Here is a 19708-nt window from a genome sequence, read left to right as displayed (position 1 = left end):
CAGTTGGTTTTTGTTTGGTCAATCATGCGTGTGAAATTGTATTGTGCAAAAGTCACTGGCGCTGCTTTGGTGATTAAAAAATTCTAAAACCTGAAGACTTGCTGAATTTGTTTGTGACTCTGAATCAGAAGACCATGGGTTCAAACCTCCACTTTCTTCCTCTCTATTCACTCAACCCCACCCTGGAGCCTTCAGCTCGTAATTTGAACCAACAATCTATCAATTTTTGCTGTAGTGCTGTAATCTAGATTAGACAGAGGCTCTATTTACACTCTTGGGATTGTAACAGATTACGTGGAAGGTCTCTTTGTGTCGTGTCCTGTCCAATATATATCCCATCAGTGAAACAAATTATCTACTCACCTACCATAGTACCATTTTGTGGGCTCTCACTGTGCAAAGATTTGTTGCCACTTTTCCTACAAAGCAAACAAAATACTTGACTTTAGCCAGCATTGCAATGAAGTGGTTTGGGAAGTCCCAAAGTGTTAAGTTATTGCATAAAACACAAGTTTATTCTGTTAGAAGTTTGTCTTTTGTAGTTACAGTATGTACTGGCAATGGAAAATCTTCTGCCTGTGTAATTTTATGGTATGTGCCATCATCAAACAAGTCCATTAGCTTCCAGTATTCACTCAGGTTCTAAAGGGCCAGACTCAGTCTTGCTCAATGGGCATTCCAATTAGAGGCGAAGAATCGTCATTGTGTATAACTTGGTCTTGTGGCTTCACTGATGTTGCCCCTCAAGTCACTATTCCTCAGTTGATAGACCATAAGACCATTAGACATAGGAGTGGAAGTAAGGCCATTCAGCCCATCAAGTCCACTCCGCCATTTAAATCATGGCTGATGGGCATTTCAACTCCACTTCCCTGCACTCTCCCGGTAGCCCTTGATTCCTTCTGAGATCAAGAATTTGTCGATCTCTGCCTTGAAGGCATCCAACGTCCCGGCCTCCACTGCACTCCGTGGCAATGAATTCCGCAAGCCCACCACACTCTGGCTGAAGAAATGTCGTCTCATTTCCGTTTTAAATTTACCCCCTCTAATTTTAAGGCTGTGCCCACGGGTCCTAGTCTCCCCGCCTAACGGAAACAACTTCCCAGCATCCACCCCTTCTAAGCCATACATTATCTTGTAAGTTTCTATTAGATCTCCCCTCAACCTTCTAAACTCTAATGAGTACAATCCCAGATCCTTAGCCGTTCATCATATGTTAAACCTACCATTCCAGGGATCATCCTTGTGAATCTCCGCAGGACACGCTCCAGGGCTAGTATGTCCTTCCTGAGGTGTGGGGCCCAAAATTGGACACAGTATTCTAAATGGGGCCTAACTAGAGCTTTATAAAGCCTCAGAAGCACATCGCTGCTTTTATATTCCAACCCTCTTGAGATAAACAACAACATTACATTCGCTTTCTTAATCATAGACTCTACCTGCAAATTAACCTTTAGACAATCCTGGACCAACACTCCCAGATCCCTTTGTACTTCTGCTTTACGAATTTTCTCACCGTTTAGAAAATAGTCCATGCCTGTATTCTTTTTTCCAAAGTGCAAAACCTCACATTTACTCACATTGAATTTCATCAGCCATTTCCTGGACCACTCTCCTAAACTGTCTAAATCTTTCTGCAGCTTCCCCACCTCCTCAGTACTACCTGCCTGTCCACCTATCTTCGTATCATCGGCAAACTTCGCCAGAATGCCCCCGGTCCCTTCATCTCGATCATTAACATATAAAGTGAACAGCTGCGGCCCCAACACTGAACACTGCGGGACACCACTTGTCACTGGTTGCCATTCCGAAAAAGAGCCTTTTATCCCAACTCTCTGCCTTCTGTCAGACAGCCAATCCTCAATCCAAGCCAGTAGCTCACCTCAAACACCATGGGCCCTCACCTTGCTCAGCAGCCTCCCGTGAGGCACCATATCAAAGGCCTTTTGGAAGTCTAGATAGATAACATCTACTGGGTTTCCCTGGTCTAACATACTTGTTATCTCTTCAAAGAATTCTAACAGGCTTGTCAGGCACGACCTCCCCTCCCCTCACCACCCATCGTTCGACTGGATTATCAGGACCCACAAGGTTCCTGGTTTGTGCCAAGTTACTTCACCCAGTGATTCAAGTGTTCGGAATGGTCTCGGTCCCCTTGCACTGGATCAACTGTAATCAGTGCTCATGGCACAAATTATTAATTGTTGGAAAGTGTGTTGCAATGAGTTTAGGGTGTAGCTGTGCTCCTGCAGGTCCATAATGCCATCATTCACAAGATTGGACCAGGCATGATATTGCTGTATGAAACTTCTCATTTAAATGAGAGACTGTATGGACAGCCCTTGTGTAATATGGATACATACAGTGAAATTCCATGAATAACATCATTTAGCAGAGGATGATAAGAGAGTTTCATTTTGTATATAATAAAGGACTGGATTAGTTCCAACAGAAATATTTAGTTTCTGATTTTAGAATGAAAAACTAACCAACTTGCAGAAAAGGTTTACAAATGACTAATTGGGACTGATCATGAGGCAATAATTTAATTCTCATCTTGATGTTAGAGAGCAGCAACTATTTGTTGGTGATCAAAACTCAGAATATGTTTGCAGCCATTCTGGCCAAATATACATCATTTTAGTTTCCCACAGAGAGTTCGAACAACACTGCTAAGGGGCTTTTAGTTCCAGTCGGTGTATGTTGTCATTCATGCTGGCAGACTAAGGCTAAGAAGTCCCATTCTGCAATATTATCAATAATATAATGTATTTCCTGAATTTTGCAGCATGCGCTTAATAGACAGCACACAGCTCCACACGACTTTAACTGTGGATTAAATTTGCTTTAACCCACATTGTGCAATATGAAGGGAACATTTCCTTCACTAAAAATTACTAAAATTGATTCTTCCTGTAGGCTTCTGAATAACCTGGCTCTTGACTTTTGCTGCAACAGTTCCTCAGAGCCTACTTCACTCTGGGGGGGAAAAAATACTTTAGGACGCATAAATGCATCATTTGCTAATCTGTACTTAGGTTTTTGACAATACTCTCCCGCTTTCCTGAGTTCAAGCATTATTGTCTTACTCCATATATTTTAACTTGTCTCCGTAATGTCTTCCTCGAGCCTCCCTGCCCACACTGTCCCTCTCCCAAAACCCAAGCCAACATTTATTTTTCAATCACTGTTAATTGTATTCCTCAGCTCCACTTTCTACCTCTCCCATTCCACGTTATCTACAAATGTAACTACTTTCTATTGTGTCTAGTTACTTCACATTGCTTAGCATAGACTGAAGGGGACGGGGCTCTTGTGGTAGTGTGACTGCCTCTGAGCCAGTAGGCCCAGTTTTTAAATCTCAGCTGCTCAAGAACTATGTAATAACACCTCTAAACAGGTAGGTTGGTTAGAATTTTTTTTTCGGTTGGAGGGGCTCCATGATCTTACCACGATTACGGCTATAACACATATTTGCATGATTTTACGAGATATTGTGAGCTTCGGAAACTGCTGTGTTCTTTTTGTTTCAAATTCATTCACAGGATATCATTTGCTCCAGCTTACTGACCAGACAAAATGCCTAGTACAGGTTGCGGGAAGGAGGGGCAGTTAAAGGGCTTAATTCTAACAGCACCCATGACACAACCTCTGCCCCATACTCTGATCCTGGCAAATAATGAAAAGCTGTCTTGATTGAAATACGTGAGAGCTAGCGCTGAGATATGAAGGAGAGAATTGGAAGAGATAAAAAGATCTTTGTATGGATTAAGTAAAAGTTACAGTTAAATGGCCTGATGTTGTGTAGAGGTCCCAATAATAGGTCTCCTACACTGTAAGATCTAGAGAGGAGAACAAAATGACCTCTTACCTTTCTTTAGCCCCCCCCCCCCCCCCCCCACCATAATGTTCACAATTATTTATTAATGTTTAACTTGTATTCTAAATGTAACCCCTTCAAAAGTATTTAATATATTGAATACAATAAAGCTTCAATTTTTAAAAAATAACCATATGAAGTAGTATTTCAGACTTCCAGCTCTTGGAAAATATAGTTGGACAAGCTGAACCTCTCTTTGCACAGTTACAGACTGCATTCAAAAATATTGTTTGGTTGTTGCATTTTATCAAGTTAATGAATAGTGAGATATCTTGAACCTGTTGGATTGAGGCGAGATTGAATATCGAGATTATTGAACACGTGTCGGCATAAATGCTGCTTCAGTAGCATTTCATCAATATTGTGTGGATTGAACAATGTTTTCTGAATTAAATGCTTTCTGAATTAAATGTAATCATTGTAACATCAGCAACTGATCCTCTGGAGATGGACTGAGCACATCAGAACCTCGACAATCATTCGGTACGAATGTGTGCACAAATATAGGTAGTCACCAAAAATTCAGTCAGGCATTCAGCAGAAGCCTCTACTCATTGTGGTTTGAATGTTGATCTTCTGAAATACATCTATGGTAAACACACCAAAGACAAAGCAGTAGGTTATGTTGAAAGGATTTGTTAAAAGCAGATGAGAGTGGATTTATTTGTAGCATTGACATTTGTAGCAGTTCAGATCTGTTGGGCTGATTGGTCTGTGTTTTGTGTTGTCTTTTCTGTGACATTGAGTAATTTTATTTAGTCACTGCTACAACATTTGGCCTTAAACTCTATACCAAAAATAAGTTGTGGTTGCCACAGGACCTAAACTATTATAAAATTTAAACTAAAAAGCTCCTTGTTTACAAAAAGAAAGGTAGTTTTGATTTTAAAAAGACAATCCCTTGCTATTTGCTTCCATTTTATGTAGTCAAAAAGACAGGGTTGGAGCAAATTTAGAGACCCGTTTAGATTGAGGAGGGATTAGGTTCGTAATTTGCCTGAAATTAATATCAGTGAAATGCTACTCATTCAACACTTGAGGATCACAGAACATTGTGCTGCTTTCGATATTAAATCTAATCTGTTTAACATTATTACAAATGGGAATTCTGGCAGTACGTTTCAACATCATCAGTAAACAGCTATCTAAACAACAGAGCCTGCTATCAAGGGTCACCTGGGTTGCTTCATAATTACGCATGGTTTTGCTGGATTTGATAGAGTAGACATAAGAGCTTCTGAAGGTTAAATTGATATGGTCAAAAGCACTGCAATTTGCTTAAAAGCCTCCAGTTAAGAATATTTTTGTACATACTTGAATTGTCTACATATTAGACAATTTTTATATATCAAGTTGAAGCCCACATCTAACAGATATTGACAAAAGTCTTGACCCTGAAGTCATTCTCAAAGTATAATAGAAATGTTCAGATTGTGTACCAACAGCTTTCCTTTCCATTTAAAGAATTTCTCTATCGAGTTGCCCTGTATATTCACGATTACTTTGTGTGTTTTTTTAAAATATTCTCTTTATCTCTTCAGGTTTTGCGTTGGAGATAAATTTTTCCTCAAGAACAATATGATTCTGTGCCAGACAGACTATGAGGAAGGTTTGATGAAAGAAGGCTACACATCCCAGGTTCGCTGATCCCACAGCCACATGTGTCAAATTAGTTTTAAGCACTAACTTCTGTATTGTTTACTTAACATGTAAATATGAATTGAAACAGGAACTAATAGAATAGACCTTACAGTACCCTGAGCTGGTGGCCATGTTTGGAATAAAGGTGGGAAGAGAAACCATATATAGTCATTTTGTTCCTGTTCTAAATTGAATGTCTTCTAGACTATTGTATATATTGAGCTTTGTCATGAGGGAATACTATTCCCTTTCTTTGTTTGCTGCTTACAGTTTATAACTTTGTTTGTGTCATTTGGCATGAGATGTTCATTTTGGATGACTCTTGTACATACTATATTGTAATATTTGAAGCACAAATGTAATACAGTTTTATTGTGTTATCATTTGTGTTCATTCCTTTGTTTCTTGGTTGTTGCATTTAGTACAATCAGTGTTCAGATTTATTGTATAATTAATTATGCTTTCTGTACTCTATTAACTATTTTAACTGAGCTGTAACTTTCTATTAAAATAATCAAACCGCAGTTCAATGCACTTTAATTTGTTTGCTAATACAATGTGTTAAAAATCTGGAGACCTAGAAGTAGCCAAATATATAATCTCCTCACACCTAGAGTTGGCATTACAAATTACAATTAACTTTGCCAGCAACTCTGATGCAAATGCTTTGTCTACCAGATGAGAAATCGGTTTTGTTCAATAAACAATTTTACACCAAATTTTTGTGGAACATAAACTTGCTTTCCCCAAACCCCACAAGCTGCCAACTTCGGAACAGTAATTAATTTCATTTTCCTGTTCTCTGAATATTATTTGAAGTGTCACCAAGGCTACACAAATCTAGATCTAAAGAGCATTCATTTCTGATAAGTTGCTGAATTAAGAAATAGTTTTGCTTCCAAAGGGTTTGAAGAAAGGAAGCTTGTTTTCGTGTATTTTTTTTTCCTGACTCTTTTGATGTACCACAGCAATGACTAGCAGCTGAGTGACTGACTGTTATCTGCAATTTGGCAGCCTTTAACAGGCACTTAAATGGCTCTGAAGCATTAGTCAACTTTATTCTGCTTTCATGATAACTGAGTTCTTGAATATAACTGCAAGAGTGTGCTTTTTAAGAAGGAACAATTCACACAAAACAAATTAACCTATAGGAACAACTCAACATGGATGGAGGCGATTAATGTACCTTTGCAAAGAAGTCTAATTATACCAGTTTCAAAAGGAACTAAACATCTGTGCAGCTGAACCATATTCACTAAAACATCCGGGGGGGGGGGGGGGTGGTATATTTTAAAAAGACCCCTTGTTATTGGTTGCGTATTTAAATAATTAGATTTTGGTTGTTTCATTTAATTTGACTCTTTCCATATTTTTAGTAATGGGAAGGGACCACCTAGCAACTAAAATTCTGAATATTGTTGGAATTCAAGTTTGTCTCACGCAACTGTAAGAACCCTGTATATTCTACAGAATAGCAACAATATGGGGTGATTGATATAATGGTACTTTCAGAGAAAACTTGTCTGAATTTTCAAAGAATACTGTTTTTGTACATCTAACAATATACGTGTTCCCATATTTTTTCCTCTGTGGTGAAAGCTATTTTACTTTATACATAAAAATAGCTGTTGTTATTCAATGTTGCATTGTTTGAAAAGATCAGTTTTACAAAATGAAAACATTACTGCATCTTTTAAGTGGGACAGATCTTATTGAAGACGGGGATAGGGGCAGGAACTATGTGTTAATGTATTCAAACTGTAGAAATATTCATTTACTCCTGAAACTGCTAAATGGAACATTTCCCTGCCGTGACATGGGGGAAAATCTTGAGTGAACTATATCCATCCATTATCTTGCAAATTTCTTTTGAAATGTATTCAATTGTTGGGGAAATGAAATGTGCTGCTGTATTTAGGGTGAACGTATAGTATTAAAGTCAACTGCTTTGAACCATTCACGGTAGGAAGACTATCTGATAGGTCTGGTCAATGATGGAGAACAATTGTTCTGTGGCAGCCAACTAATGGAATGAGAGTCATATAAAACAGGAGTAGGCCATTCGGCCTTAGCACCATCATTCATTAAGACCTCAGCACACGTTCCAATGCTTCCTATATCCCTTGATTTGCTTGGTGTATCCAATCTTCTCTTAAATATGCTCAACACCTGGGTACCTGTGGCTTTCTAAGGTAATATTCCAAAGTGTACCAACTCTCCAAAGGAAATTTCTCCTTCTCTCAGTCCTAATATGCTAGCCTCTTATTCTGATGGACCCCAGCAAGGAAACATTAACCCAACAGTTATCCTGACCAACTCCTTTTGATTAAAAGAATCAAAAATTTCAATGAGATCACCTCTTATTTTTCTGAACTCCAGGGAATACAAGTCTAATGTACACAAATATTGATTTACCGGACAAAAATCATCCAAGAATCAATCTTGTGAGCCTTCATTGCACCTCCTGTAGCAGGTATTTCCATCTTTTTGTGAGATGATTAAAACAATCCAAAGAGTTCCAAGTGTACCCTCACCAAGACCCTATGTTATTGCAGTGAGATTTCTTTTGTCTCTAATGCAAAGTAATTGCAAATATAACACTCGCCTTCCTAATTATTTGCCGTACGCATACGTTAATTTCCTGTGATTCATAAGCAAGGAACTGGAGATCCCTTAGAATATCAGTGTTTCCTACTTGTTTATCTTTTTCACCAGAGTGGATAACTTCACACTTCCATCTGTTATGTTCGTGATCACTTACTTAATCTGTCGATGTCTCCTTGTGTCCTCCTTTATAAAATTAGGTAGGAAACTGAGCTGTATCACCCATCAACATTCGGTTCCTTTTGTCTTTGTTATTCCTTTAGAATAGTAAAATCAAACACCCAAGCACTTTGTTGTACTGTAGTTACAAGCTACAAACCTGAAAATTTTATTCTTACTTTCTGGTATTTTTCTGTTGATCAGTCCTAAATGCATGTTAACATCTTACACCCACCATCCCATGAATATCAATTTTGTTTCATAATAGTGTTACCTGTCAACTTAAAAATACAAAAATAAGTTCTTATTTTAGCACAGTTATCATGCCTTTAGTTTTTGTTTTTCTCTGATTGTCACCATAGTCACTAATGGCCAGTTGCCTTGTGCCATTTTGCCCTTTCTGCTCAAAGCTGCTTATTTTTGTCCAAATCTATACTCTGCTTTATGACTTTGACATTTTGTTCCATTTAAATGTACCAGTCTCAGCCTGGTTTAAGTGAAGCCTGTCCTAATGGAACAAGTCCCTCTTATACTAGTAACAGAACTCCAGGAATTGAAACTGTCACACTCCGCTCCTGCAATCCTGTGCCAATTTGCATGTGATAACAAATCTAAAATTATTACCAGTGAGAGATCCTGTGTTCTAAGGTTCAACCCAGTTCCTCAAGCTTGCTTAGCAGAACCTTTTCCATGCTGTATGTGCTATTTATTCTTACACGTGCAATAATGACTGGATTCCACCCCCATACCATTTCAAGTGCAAGGAACTGTCATTAACGCTACCACCAGCCAAGCAACACAACAGTCTGAACTGCCAGATGCAACTACAGAGAGCATAAGGCATTGCTGCCTATTCTGGGTCAGGAATGAATTGAATTCAGTTTTGGTATTCCTGTTCCTGCTGCTGTTCACCAATTTGTTGTAATTTACTTTCTACACTTTTAGCTAAATAAGTGTTAGACAGTTTGGGAAAAACATCCCAATGTCAATGAAAAATTACATTTAGCCCTCTGGTCCAGCACCACCATGACTGATCCCAACGTTCCCCAGTCCCTTTTCCTGTATTTTTCCCATGACGATGCATCATGTACAGCTGACTAGTCCCAAAAGCCTGATATGCCAGTGACTTCTCACTTTTTAGGCTTAATGCTTGGGCATAATTAATAAAGAGGGATTCTGGTTGCATTTGATCTCTATCTCAACACAAGATCTTCCATTCATGTGAACCAGAAGGGATAACAGGAAGGCAGAAATGATATGTCTTACAGTTACACCTCCTGAGCTTCATTGTGCACAAGTCCAACTATTACAACAATTTGCATTCATACACTGACTGCCATGATTAATCATCCTGAAGTACATTGCATCAGGTTCACAACTGAACATCTAGTTGCAGCAGCAGATGTTAAAGTCAAAGAGTTTTCAGGAGCATTGTAAAGGAAGACAGTGTATTGGTGATGTAGAGACCTGGAGGTAAAGAAAACTAGAGTTTAAGGTCTACTGAAGGCAGAGCCATCAATGTTGGAACAAAAAACTGGTGGACTGCAGAGAAATTAGAGTTGAGGAAGGTTATGGAGTTAGCCTGCCTTGGGATTGGCTACTGACACAAACAGAAATGGAAGGGGGCAAGGGGTACAGAAGCAATTGTCAAAGATTGATATCCTTTACATAAGCAGGCAAACTTGAGTCTCTTAACTAACATTATTCTTCCATTTTTTGTAAATCTTGTATCACGCAGCCCTGGTTCTTTCAGTATTGTGCTTTTTGTTTAAATGCCTTTGCAAAGTACGAATTACAACATACAAGGCCAAAAACACAAATCTGCTGTTACAGCTCAACTTGGGTTATTCTCTCACTTGATGTGGTACGTTTCCCAGGTATGTTCTGTTTGTGAGGAGACCACATGTTTAGGGGCAAGCCACAGAAAATCATGCGCATTAAACAGGGCAGTTGGTGGCTGAGGGTCCCCTACAGCAACACAAAGATATCACCCTTATTTGTATAGTTCTGAGTACCTGCTCTAAATACTAATAATTATTGTGGATCTTAAAGACATTGAATCTACAAAAGCCATTGAGAAAAGTGACATCTAAGACCTTCACTGAAATTGTCTGACCGTTACTATCATCCTCAAAGATTTATCTTATTTAAATCTCTTTAATCTAGAGAACTCCTAATAGCCTTCTGTTACCCTTGTTCCAATATCCTGATTACTTGTTATTGGAATTTAGTTAAAAGTTGCGCTCAATGTAGGCATTTCCATTTTATGATTATCAAGAGCAGCATCTGTGTGGGTATCTTGTACCCAATGCTCATTAATGCAATAGCATGAAACAAAGAAAAGCACCAATTAATTAGTGAGTCATGCAACCTCAGATTACTTTGATCAGACTATAGCAGCTCTGATCTGAATGAAACTCACTCACTGCAATCATTGCTCAGTACCACCCTTTCAATTGAATAAGTCCTTCATACCTGGGCCGGAGGCTGACTATATGATTAGATATTTAGACGAGAGAGAGAAAAATTGTGATTTGCAAAATATAAAGAAAGATTTTGTGGAGTTGATCTGGCTGTGTTCAGCGCGACTGAATAAAGATTGCTGGAAGCTAACTCCAGAGCTGTTCCAAGGAATCAAATAACCATAATGATTAATGAAAATAATCCATTTCAATTATATTACCTTAACTTTCATTTTGCATTTTATAGTATAGATTCTTTTGTAGGTTAAAGGAATCCACAGTTAGGGAGCTACAGCACTGCAGAAAATTGAAACTGAGATTCACATGAACATTGGTTAGCAGAGCAGGTCTGAAGGACTGAATGGCCTATTCTTGTTCCAATGTAGGCACAAACCAATATATTATTTAATTATATGTTATTCCATTTGCAACCAACATCAAGTTATGCTACCCAGATAAATAGTATTATTAAGCATGGTCAAGTAAGCATGGCTTAAGGTCATAAAATGTGAGGCTGGATGAACACAGCAGGCCAAGCAGCATCTCAGGAGCACAAGATGCTGCTTGGCCTGCTGTGTTCATCCAGCCTCACATTTTATTATCTTGGAATTCTCCAGCATCTGCAGTTCCCATTATCTCTGGCTTAAGGTCATGTTAGCTGTAATCACTTCCATTGCTTTTTCCCCTTGTCTAGAGTTTAAACCAACTGTATTTTTTTAAAGATTAAGGGAATTTGTCTTAAACCCATCCAGAACTGATTTTCACCTTTAAATGCCAGGAAAGTGCAGATACCTGAGACACGGCATCTAAAACGGAAAGAGAGGACTCAGATTTTATAGCCTGGATAGAGGGATCTAGGTGACCTAGTGCACAATGCAGAAAACGTTAATTATGCAGGTTCAGGAACTCGTTCAGAAAACAATCATTTGCAAATACAGAGAAATATAAATGTTATTCATCTTATGAAGAATACAAAAGAGATCGAAACAGCAACAAACCCAAACAAACAGACAAAACGGTCCCAGAAACCATAACCGCTCTCCCCTACATCAAAGACATTTCCGAAATGACTGCCAGACTACTCAGACTTCTTGGCATCAGGGTAGCCCACAAACCCACCAACGCACTAAAACAGCAGCTAATGAACTTAAAAGACCCTATACAGACAACAAGCAAAACAAACATCATCTACAAAATACCTTGCAAGAACTGTGACAAACACTACATTGGACAAACTGGCAGGAAGCTAGCCACCAGGATACATGAACATCAACTAGCCACAAAACGACATGACCCACTATCACTAGTATCCTTACATACAGATAAGGAGGGACACCACTTTGATTGGGACAACACATCCATCCTAGGACAAGCCAAACAGAGACATGCACGAGAATTCCTAGAGGCATGGCATTCCAACCGGAACTCCATCAACAAACACATTGATTTGGAGCCAATCTACCATCCTCTAAGAAAAAGAACAGGAAATGACATCACCAACACAGGAAATGACATCACCAACCCAAGGAAACCTAAACAGATAAATAGAAAGCGGGACATAACACCAGTGCTTCATCAGAGGCTCACTGTTGATGTTACTTAGAATGGTGACAAAACATCTGGGAACAAACCTTCCAGCTCAGTGAACCAGCTTACATCTGGAACAAACTAAAGACCCACTCTTCTGTGGACCGAGAGGAGGAGAGCGCTGTGTTGGAGGTGGAAGGAAGATGCCGGCTTGGCTGTGCACCCTTGCAACCAGTGGATCTTAATGCTGGCTTCGGCCTAATGCTGGCTCAGGGCAGCAGCCAACCTGCAGCGATGGCTGCGGCAAGTGCTCGTGCCCCAGGTCAGGGGGTCCGGAACACCATTCGCGTTTCCGTAAAGAAGGTGGATGAAGGTGCACCTGTGGACCGCACCTTCTTTGTGAAGAGGGTCCTGTTGGACTGTTGTGGGTTCGCTATTTTACTGCCTTTACTGCCTGTAGGATTTCCCCGGAGGAGGTTTCTACGATGTAACCTTCAGGAGTGCCAAGCTTTGTGAGCGCTTCCTGGAGGTTTTCAAGGAGAAAGGAGATGAGGGCCCCCTCTCTGTATTGACCGCTGTCCCACTGTTTGTGATGCCAGCGCAGAGGAGCCGTATGGTGACTGTACACATGTACAACCCGCATGTGCCAGCAGTTGATGTCCTGACCTTCCTCGGAAGGTATGTGAAGGTGGAAGGGGACCTAACTGACATCGTGGACCCCTTTGGCATCTGGACCAGTAAGAGGCAGGTCAAGGTGACGCTGAGGATGGGCGCGGATGGGAACATTGTATACCCACCGTCCAGCTTCACGATCGGTGGGAGCAAGGGCTACCTGACCTACGCAGGGCAACCTAAAGTCTGCCATGCCTGTGGTAGGTCAGGTCACATGGTGGCCGACTGCAAAGCCACCATCTGCAGGAACTGCAGGAAGGAGGGACACCTTGCTAAGGATTGCCCACAAGAAAAAAGCTGCAACCTTTGCGGGGAAGTGGGCCACCTCTATAGGGCATGCCCGCGGCGGGGGACCACCTACGCCCAGGTCGCCGGCAGGGGCAATGCGGGGCCAGCCCCCCCCCCCGGAGGAGGGGAAGGCACCAGGGCCCTGCAAGGACCCCACTAATGTGCAGGAGGGCCAGGTCGTGCAGGAGGGCCCAGCCCCGCAGGATGGGCCCGAGGCCAGCAAAGCGCCCATCCAGGCTCTGCCCCCCACCCCCCCCCCCCCCCCCCCGACAACAACCCAGCGTCGATGGAGGCGGCGACAGGAAATCCAGGGGAGTGGACAACAGTCCGGAAAGCGAGGAGGAAGGCACGTCGGCGGGCCCAGGAACCGCAACCATCAGGTGAGAAGAGGCAGCTACAGGGGAGCTATAAGAGCTCCTCTGACGAGGGAGATTCAGAGGGGGCCCGCCCAAAGCAGAAGCTAAAGATATCCAGGGAGAAGGAAAGCAGCACCCCACTTCCAGGTGATGGGAGGCATCCTGAGGCTCCCTCTGACACCCAGTCACGTGCCGCTGGGGCCCTGGAGGGCCCCCCGGAACTTCCAGGCAGGAAGGAGGAAACAGCGCATCCCCAGCCTGACCCCGAGCCGGACTCTCCTGCCTCCGTATCCCCGATGGGGGGATGCCACCCAGAAGGCAGCACGGACGGTTTCCTGAGCCCGGAGAGTGTCCAGCAGTTAGCCCGGGCAATGGGCATGAAGGGACAGATGGAGGGGCTGGACCTTGGACTTGGGGAGGGTACTGCGGTCACTGCCCACAATGGGGGTACAAGTTGCGAGCATTAATGTGCGCAGCATCAAGTCCACCACAAGATGTGTATCCACGTTGGCCTCCCTGACCACCGTCAAGGCGGACCTCCTGTTTCTGCAGGAGTGCGGGATACCGCACCTCGGCAGGTACGGGAAATGGTCCGACGCCTGGACCTGTGGGCCTTCGATCTGGTCGGGGGGGGTAACGACTGTCGCTCCTCGGGCCTGGCTATTCTGCTGCGGGGACGCAACTTCACCATCTCTCAAGTTCAGGAGGTGGTGGGGGGGCGCCTCCTAGTGGCTGACATCACCTACAGGAACGCTCCCCTGAGGCTGATCAACGTGTACGCCCCAGCGGTACAGAATGAGCGGTTGGCCGTCCTGCAGCGGCTTCCACCCCCGCTGGCTACGTCCAGGCCGGTCATCCCAGGCGGAGACTTCAAATGCATCATCGATGCAGATGGAAGATCCGGCGTGGGGACAGCGGGTGGGGGGAGTCAACTGGACGTCATGTCCAGATTCCTGATGGGCACGGTGAAGGACGCCAAGCTGCTCGACGTCTTCAGCGCCCCTGCAGACGGAGCGCAGCGGAGGTACAACTGGTCGTGGCCAGACGGGTCTGTTCGCTCAAGGATAGACTTCCTGTTTGTGTCACGGGCGTTCTCGGTCAGGTCCACCGGCGTCAAGCCGGTGTTCTTCTCTGACCACTGCCTCCTGCTGGCAGACTGTCACTTACAGGACAACCAGCCGGCCGGCAAGGGGACGTGGAAGCTCAACACGACTCTGTTGACCCCAGAGAACATCGAGGAGCTTAAGAGGGAGTACGCCGGTTGGAGAACCGTGAAACCCCTCTTTGAGTCTCCGGGCGACTGGTGGGAGACGGTGAAGGAGAACATCAAGAGGTTCTTTGTCCTCAAGGGTGTTCGGAAGGCGAGAGAGAGGCGGGGAAATCTGTCGCAACTCCAGAAAAGGATGCAGAACCTGCTCCTTCTGCAGTTGATGGGGGTCGATGTCACGGAGGACCTCCGCGAGGTGAGGGGCCAGCAAGCCTCGCTCTTCGCCGCGGAGGCCTCCAGGATAATCTTCCGGTCCAGGGTCCGCTCCATGGAGCAGGACGAGACGTGCTCGCGTTTCTTCTTTCAGAAGGTGCACAAGGAGAGCTCTGTGCTTAGCCGGCTGAAGGAGGACGATGGCTCGGTGACGTCGTCTCAGCCCGACATTTTGAGGATCAGCAAATCCTTCTATGCTGGACTGTATGACGCGAAGCCCACAGACAGCACGGCCTCTGAGTCATTCCTGTCGTCTATCATGGAGGTCTTAGACAATGGCACGAAGGAGTGGCTGGACCGGCTGATATCCCTGGACGAGCTGACCAGAGCCCTCAAGTCCTTGGAGAGGAATAAGGCTCCTGGGAGCGACAGCCTACCAGTCGAGCTGTATTCCGCTCTGTGGAACCTGGTCGGCCAGGACCTGCTGGAGGTGTATGATAGTGCGCTTCAGGCAGGAGAAATGTGCAAGTCCATGAGGAAGGGCATCATCACCCTCATTTCCAAGAGGAAGGGGGAGAGGGAAGAAATTAAGAATTGGCGTCCCATTTCACTGCTGAACGTGGACTACAAAATCCTGGCCAAGGTCATAGCCAACCGGGTCAGGTCTGTCCTGGAGTCGGTGATTCACCCTGACCAAACCTGTGCTGTGCCGGGCAGGAAGATCGCTGAGAGCCTCACGCTCATCAGGGATACGATTGCCTACGTACAGGACAGGCGGGTGGACACCTGCCTCCTCAGCCTGGACCAGGAGAAGGCCTTCGACAGGGTCTCTCATGCTTACATGAGGGACGTCCTCTCCAAATTGGGGTTCGGGGTGGGCATCCACAATTGGATCCGGCTGCCCTACACCAACATCATTAGCGCAGTCTCGATCAACAGGTGGGAATCGGACGGTTTTCCCGTCAGATCTGGAGTCAGGCAGGGCTGCCTTGTTCGTGTGCTGTGCGGAGCCCTTCGCCGCATCCATCAGGAAGGACGTGAGCCTGAAGGGCATGACTATCCCAGGCAGCGGAGGCCTTCAGGTCAAGACCTCCCTGTACATGGACGATGTCGCTGTCTTCTGCACCGATCGTCGGTCGGTGAGTAGGCTATTGGACATCTGCGGCCAGTTTGAACTGGTCTCGAGTGCCAAAGTCAATAGGGATAAGAGCGAGGTCATGTTCTTCGGGAACTGGGACGACCGCTCCTTCATCCCCTTCACCGTCAGCACAGACTACCTGATGGTGCTGGGTGTTTGGTTTGGTGGAGCTGGGGCGTGCACTAAGACTTGGGAGGAATGTATCACCAAATTGAAGCAGAAGCTGGGCAGGTGGAAGCTCTGGTCCCTCTCTATCGCGGGTAAGAACCTGGTTGTCGGGTGCGAGGGGCTTTCGGTACTGTTGTATGTGGCGCAGGCCTGGCCTATTCCCTGGACCTGTGCTGCTGCGGTCACCCGGGCCATCTTCCACTTCATTTGGGGGTCGATGATGGACCGGATCCGCAGGGACACCATGTACAAAGACCTGGGAAATGGGGGAAGGGGCATACCGAATGCCACCCTCGCCCTGACGGCTACCTTTGTGTGCGGCTGCATCAAGCTGTGCATAGATCCTCAGTACGCAAACACCAAGTGTCACTACTTACTGAGGTTCTACCTGTCCCCGGTGTTGCGAAGGATGGGCCTGGCCTCGTTGCCGCAGAACGCTCCGATTAGTTGGACCGTTCCGTACCACCTGTCCTTCGTGGAGAAATTTTTGAAAGGAAACACCTTTGACCACAAGGCCGTCAGGCAGTGGTCAGCACGTAGTATCCTCGAGACCCTTCGGGAAAAGGAGAGGGTGGATCCCATCGTGTGGTTCCCCGCACAGACTGCCAAAGTCGTTTGGCAGAATGCCTCATCGCCAGAACTTTCAAACAAGCACAAGGACATTGCTTGGCTGGCGGTGAGAGGGGCTCTGCCAGTGAGATCCTTTATGCATGCCCGGAATCTCTGCGCCACCGCACGCTGCCCTCGAGGTGGCTACAGTGGGGATGAGACTGTCGATCATCTCCTTCTGGAGTGTGTCTATGCGCAGGAGGCCTGGAGGGGGATGCAGTGGTATTTGTCGAGGTTTGTCCCGAGCAGCTCCGTGACGCGGGACTCCGTGCTCTACGGGCTGTTTCCTGGGACGCACATCGAGACCAATATCAACTGCGCCTGGAGGACCATCAATGAGGTGAAAGACGCTCTTTGGTCTGCCCGCAACTTGCTGGTCTGCCAGCTGAAAGAACTGACCCCGACCGAGTGTTGCAGACTGGCGCACTCCAAGGTCAAGGACTACGTGCTGAGGGACGCGCTAAAGCTTGGGGCAGCCACCGCCGCCAAGGCGCGGTGGGGAAAGGCCACCGTATGAACCCCCTCGTCCAGAATAGAAAAAAAGGGCCCTATCTGGTACCTGGGCCCAGCTGGTGCCTTCCCCAACTGGTCAGGGGGCCAACTGGGACTGTGCGGGGTGACGACTGCCGGGGTATTTTCTTTGCTTTGTTTTTTTTTCTTCTTTGTTTTTTTTTTCCTTTAGTTGGTGTACGTACCCCCTGGGTAACCTGGAGCGGCTTGCATGACTGGGTAGGTGTATGCATATGTTTTATACTTTATTCATAAGATGTACAAAAATTATTTTTTCAAATTTAGAAAAAAGTGATGAAACGTCTGAAAACTAACCTTGCAGCTCAGCAAGCAAACTCACATCCAGAACCTCAACCTGAGCTACAAATCTTCTCAAAACTCGCTAACAAAAGAGATTGTGCTTCATTTGTACAGGGTACTAGTGAAACCACATCTGAAGTACTGCATGCAGTATCATCACCTTCTTTAAGGAAGATTTAAATGCATTTAGGGCAGGTCAGAAAAAATTAGTAGACTAACACTTGGAATGGGCAGGTTATAGGGAATAGTTGAGCAGGCTGGGCTTGTAGGCACTGGAGTTCAAGAAAATCAGAAGTGACATGATAGGATCACACATGATTCAGAGTGGTCTTGACAGCATGGATGTAGAAAAGATGTTTCCTGTTTTGGGAGAACCTAGAATGAGGGATCAGTAGAACTTGTTTAAAAAAATCAGTTTGCCCAGAGATGGGTCCATCTATTTTCTCTCGGACAGTTGAGAGTAGAACTTTTATTTTCCTGGGAAAGTGATGGAAGCAGATTCCTTGAACATTTTTAAGGTGGTGGCAGAATCATTCTTGATAAGAAAGTCGGTGAAAGGTTATCAGGGCAGGCAGAGAAATTCAAATTTAAGTTTACAATCTGATCAGCTATGATCTTTTTCAGTTGCAGAGCAGGTGAAATGGCCTATTCCACCCCTGTTCACATGTTTGTAATTTTCATAGCTTAAGTATTCCACTGGCCCAAGCCTCTCAACGGCAAGTTTGTGCTAGGATTGGTAGGTGGGACAGAAGAGTTCTCAATGCACAGTTGAGTGTTCCTCTGCTGTTCTCAAAAGACAGACAAGAAGGAAAGCAGGATAGACAGTAATGATGGTGAATTATACATCAAATAACATATGAATTTAGAAATGTTACATTCATTGAAAGGACATAATTTTTACTTAAAACTGAGTAACAGCAAGTTAGACATTACTTCGAATTGTGAACTAAGTATAAATGTGTAAGAATTTGCTGAATTAAAAATCTGTGAATTAACCTCACAATAGCAAAGCAATATCATTCTAGTTAGAATGGTTTAAGAAATTATTTCAAGGATATTGTAGGAATTTAAACAAATAATAAAGAAATGACCAAACTTCAGGGAAATGTGGTAATTGTACAAATTGACTTCAATTTATTTCAAGGACAACGGCATAATTCATAAAGATAGTAGCGAAATGTACACAGCAATGATGATGTACGAGTACATTATTCTACGGATGGGAAACTATTCAGCTAGAATGTTCATATAAGAATTAAATAAAGGACAGGACAGAAATTCACTTCCAATCAGAACAGCATTAGTATATATTTCACGATAGAGAAATTATTGAAAGTAAGACAGAATAGTTATTTATTACAATATATATCCAAATTATTTTAGGGTGGTTTTGTGGCTCAGTGGTTAGTGCAGAATGGTGGTACAATAGTTAGCACTGCTGCCTCACAGCACCAGGAACCTGGGTTTGACTCCAGCCTTGGGTGACTGACTGTGTGGAGTTTGTATGTTCTCCCCGTGTCTGTCTGGGTTTCCTTCAGGTCCTCCAGTTTCCACAGTCCAAATATGTGCAGGTTAGGTGGATTGGCAATGCTAAATTGTCGTAAGTGTCCTGGGATGTGCAGGCTAGTGCATTAGCTATGGGAAATGCAGGGTTACAGGGACACAGTGGATCTGGGTGGGATGATATTCAGAGGGTTGCTAAATGGCCCGCTTCCACGTGGTAGGGATTCTACGAACTCATTTAAACTGTAGACATTGTATAGCCTTGGTACATAAGAACTCACTTCAAGTCAACTTAGGGATTCATTTAATGCAAGAGACAGACAGAAGTTCATTCATTTCAAACTGGACAGAAAAGCTCACTTTATGGAAGAATAGTATTGAAATTCAGGAAGCAGGGATAGTATGGTATTGTACTTCAAATAAGGATACTTTGAGGCGTTGAAATACCAGTTTTGTCTGAATTAACTCGTG

At 44.0% G+C, this 19708-nt stretch overlaps 1 protein-coding gene across 10 annotated transcripts in view; it reads left to right on the top strand.

Annotated features, from left to right (window-relative positions):
• The window catches only part of lmo3 (LIM domain only 3), a 70792-nt gene extending 64552 nt beyond the window's left edge, over window positions 1-6240 (top strand). For all 10 annotated transcript variants that reach the window (XM_048553681.2, XM_048553674.2, XM_048553680.2 and 7 more), the window contains exon 4: window positions 5422-6240. In XM_048553681.2, coding sequence (XP_048409638.1) covers window positions 5422-5527 — 106 coding nt within the window. In that variant the 3' untranslated portion in view covers window positions 5528-6240. The remainder of the gene's footprint in view (window positions 1-5421) is intronic.
• Window positions 6241-19708: the final 13468 nt, after the last annotated feature.

Source organism: Stegostoma tigrinum, chromosome 25 (genome assembly GCF_030684315.1).
Source record: "Stegostoma tigrinum isolate sSteTig4 chromosome 25, sSteTig4.hap1, whole genome shotgun sequence".
Classification (NCBI taxonomy): Eukaryota; Metazoa; Chordata; class Chondrichthyes; order Orectolobiformes; family Stegostomatidae; genus Stegostoma; species Stegostoma tigrinum.
Note: the sequence above shows the minus strand (reverse complement) of the source record. Positions and strands in the feature narration are given on the sequence as shown.